General features: G+C 40.0%; 1 protein-coding gene across 1 annotated transcript in view; it reads right to left on the bottom strand.

Annotated features, from left to right (window-relative positions):
• Window positions 1–1,145: 1,145 nt before the first annotated feature.
• EHHADH (enoyl-CoA, hydratase/3-hydroxyacyl CoA dehydrogenase) overlaps window positions 1,146–3,539 on the bottom strand; it is a 93,490-nt gene continuing 91,096 nt past the window's right edge. Inside the window, exon 7 of the mRNA XM_006869764.1 lies at window positions 1,146–2,465. Within this exon, the coding sequence (XP_006869826.1) occupies window positions 1,204–2,465 (1,262 nt within the window). The 3' untranslated portion in view covers window positions 1,146–1,203. The remainder of the gene's footprint in view (window positions 2,466–3,539) is intronic.

Raw genomic sequence — 3,539 nt, 5'->3', positions numbered from 1 at the left:
GCCTCAGAAACCATGTACAGGGTCGCTATGAGTTGGAACCAACTCCACGGCACATAACCAAAGACTATTCAAGGACCCTCTAGTTTCAAAATCTAAATCTAGAGGTCTGTATGATGTGAAAGTGAGACTTAAGAATTTGAAATAAAATTCATCCAAAGTTTGAAGAAGAAAAGTTACTCATTCCAAATCTTTCCCAAAGATGACTTTCATTTAAAACACCAACTTATATAAAATTCAGCAGTATGTACCGCAACTATTATTCTAAATTGATCATTCAGAGAACACTCTAGGGTTTTTTTTTAATAATGGAAGTTTTATCTTATGCTATATTCATTCAATATTTCTCTATCTAACTTCTGGTAATTTTAGTTCATAAGTGAAAATACCATGAAAACAGTTCATTTGCATCACACTGAATGACAACTTCAATAAGAGCTTTATTGAGACATAACTCACATACCCTACAATTCACCCATTTAAAATATAGCTCAATGATTTCTAGAGGTGTGCAACCATTACCACAGTGAATTTAGAGCATTTTCATCACTCCAAAAGGAGCTCCATACCTTTTAGCCATTGATCTCCACTTTCATATAAATGGGATCAAACAATGTGACCAGTTTCTTTTAGTGTAATGTTTTCAAGATTCATCCATACTGTAGCATGTATTAGTACTTCATTCCTTTTGTTGACTGAACCATTCCATTGTATGGTTGTACCACACCCTGTTGATGCATTCAACAGTTGATGGACATGTAGGCTGTTTCCACTTTTTCATATAATGCATCATTCTGCTATGAATATTCGTGTTCCCATTTTTTAGTTGCCTAGTCCCTTAATTTTTAAGCATACAGGAAAAAAATTTTTTAAAAGAATTCTTACTGCTATATAACAACTATAAAAAATGTGTGTGCAAATGTGTTTCAGAGTTTTCAAGAATGAACTATTTCCATTTCCAGTATTACAAAGGCTTGTTGTGATAAGGAAATTAGCATCATTATTCCATCACCAAGGCAAAAAAATCCTAGAAGTTGAGATGTTCTCTAAGATCTATTCTTACATACACTAAGCCAACAACTTAATATTTCCTATTATGTCTCCATAAGAAGAAGAGTAAAGACCAGGTTTTGCACATCTGCTGGTCTTGAAATTCAATGAGCATTATCTGATGCCAGCATGTGAGGCATAACCTGGAAGGCTGAATCACAATCTACTGTTAGGGGGTCCTGCCAAGCTTTGCCATTCTTTCAGAGGAGGATTTCCCCAGGAAACCAGTTTTTTCAGATAGTTACTGGGCTCCAGCTGGGGAACATCAGGATTCTGCTTGTAATATTTCTGCAACTTTTCCAGCACTGTGGGCAACCCAACTGTAGAAGCATAGAACATGGGCCCTCCCTTGTGTCTTGGCCATTTATATCCATGTAAATAGATAGTGTCAATGTGCTCTGGACTAGCAGCCATTCCCTCTTCCAAGATACGGAATGCTTCATTGATGAGTGAATATAAACAACGCTCAAGGATCTCATCCTGACTGATGGTATGTGGTTCAATACAATGGGTTTCTCTGTACTCTGAGAGAAATTTGGAAAGCCAGGGATCAGGTTTAGAAATCCTACCCAATGGCTTGTCATATTGATACCAACCCTTACCTGATTTTTGGCCAGTTCGTCCTAGTTCACAAAGCATATCAGGAATTGGGCAATATCTTTTGTTGCCTCGTTTTCGGGCAGGTGTTCCTGGAGGCAACTTAGGTCCAGTAAGACCTTGCCATTTCCGAGATCTCCAACCCACATCCAACCCAGAAAGATCGGATGTTCTAAAGGGACCCATCTTAAAACCAAACTCTTCCAGCACCTGATCTATTTCCTCTGGCTTACTGCCTTCTTCTAATAAGAAATACGCTTGATTGTAATAAGGAGCCAACATTCGATTCCCAACAAATGCAAAGCAGTTCCCTACAACTACTCCAATTTTCTTAATCCTTTTTGATAAGCTCATAACAGTGCCAATGGTAGTAGGGGAGGAGTACTTGCTGGGAATAACCTCTAACAACTTCATGATGTGAGCTGGTGCAAAGAAGTGGGTGCCAATGACCATGTCAGGACGATCAGTGGAAGAAGCAATCTCATCGATGTCCAGGCCTGAAGTATTGGTACACAGAAAAGCTTCTGGCTTACATACGGTTGACAGTTCAGTAAAGACCTGCTTCTTCAGGTTCATTTCCTCAAATACTGCTTCAATGACTAAATCTACATCACCAAGCTCCTTCATAGACATAGTTAGCCTGGGTTTTGGTGCTGACCAAAGTTGGCCATCCTGTTGTAATTTAGATGCTTCCTTTTCTAAGAAGGAGGTTATTATCTTGGTTGCAACTTCTAGCTGCTTCTTGTCTGTTTCCACAGCAATTACAGGAACCTTGGCTCTTGCAAGAGAAATGACAATGCCTCGGCCCATTGTTCCCAAGCCTGTAGATAGGAATAAAGGAAAAAAACAAGAATTCAATGGTGTCATCACTAGAAAGTTTCTCACTAGATGAAAGGCATCTGTGGCAATGTGGCACTTAGAGATTTGGATTTGGATTCAAAGAATAGAATATATGGAAGCATAGAACATTAGATAAGCTAGGCATTGTGTTAAGTGCTTCAGAGGATATACGAATGGATAGGATTGACAGAATACCAGGTGAAGCAGGTTTAGGGAAGGGCTCCAAAACTCTGAACCACATAGGTAGGAATATTTTAAAAGTCTAAAGGCTCTTAGCTAGTGGAACTTGTAGTGGAAGTAAGAAATTGCGTACTTTTGAATCTGGTGGGCTCGGTGGCCCAGAGCCTACAACTTGGGTGAGACCAAATGGCAAGACCAAGTGTAGGAACAGAACCACGATGGAATAATGCCACGGGAACCTTGGAGCAAAGGTGGACAATACACTTCGTTGGTTTTGCTTCTGATTTTTTTTTTTGGTATCTGTTCATTGGCTCCCCAATGTTTGTGCACTCCAATCTGGTGAATAGAGGGGATGCCTGAGTGAGAGGGCACTCCCAACCCCACCACTGGTGGGTTCTTCTGCCACACATGCACATAGATACTCTCAGCCCAAGAGCCGGCCCTGAACCGTTTTTTATTTTTTTAATTCGGAAAAGGCCAGTACAAGGGGTGTGGAGAGGGAAAGAGGGTTTAAAAACAAAACAGGCCAAAATTAAATTAAATCCTGAGGTACAGCATAACAACCATCAGTGACATCTTGAAATTTATCAGGCGGCCTTGAAGGCAATAAGCTGAAAGAGGACATTAAAAACAAACACATGTTGTTATAAAGTAACTTAGAGTTGGTTCCAATCCATAGTGACCTTCCTTGCACAGGGATTCCAAGGCTGTAAATCTTTATGGGAGTAGAATGCCTCATCTTTCTCCTATAGAACCGCTGATAGTTTCGAACTGCTCACCTTGAGGTTGGCAGCCCGACTTGTAACTTTTTTTTTTCTTCGCTCCCTCCACTCCCTTTTCTGCATTATAGACAACAGTATCCAATCTAGGTTTTT

The sequence above is a fragment of the Chrysochloris asiatica genome, unplaced genomic scaffold (genome assembly GCF_000296735.1).
Source record: "Chrysochloris asiatica unplaced genomic scaffold, ChrAsi1.0 scaffold00135, whole genome shotgun sequence".
Classification (NCBI taxonomy): domain Eukaryota; kingdom Metazoa; phylum Chordata; class Mammalia; order Afrosoricida; family Chrysochloridae; genus Chrysochloris; species Chrysochloris asiatica.
Note: the sequence above shows the minus strand (reverse complement) of the source record. Positions and strands in the feature narration are given on the sequence as shown.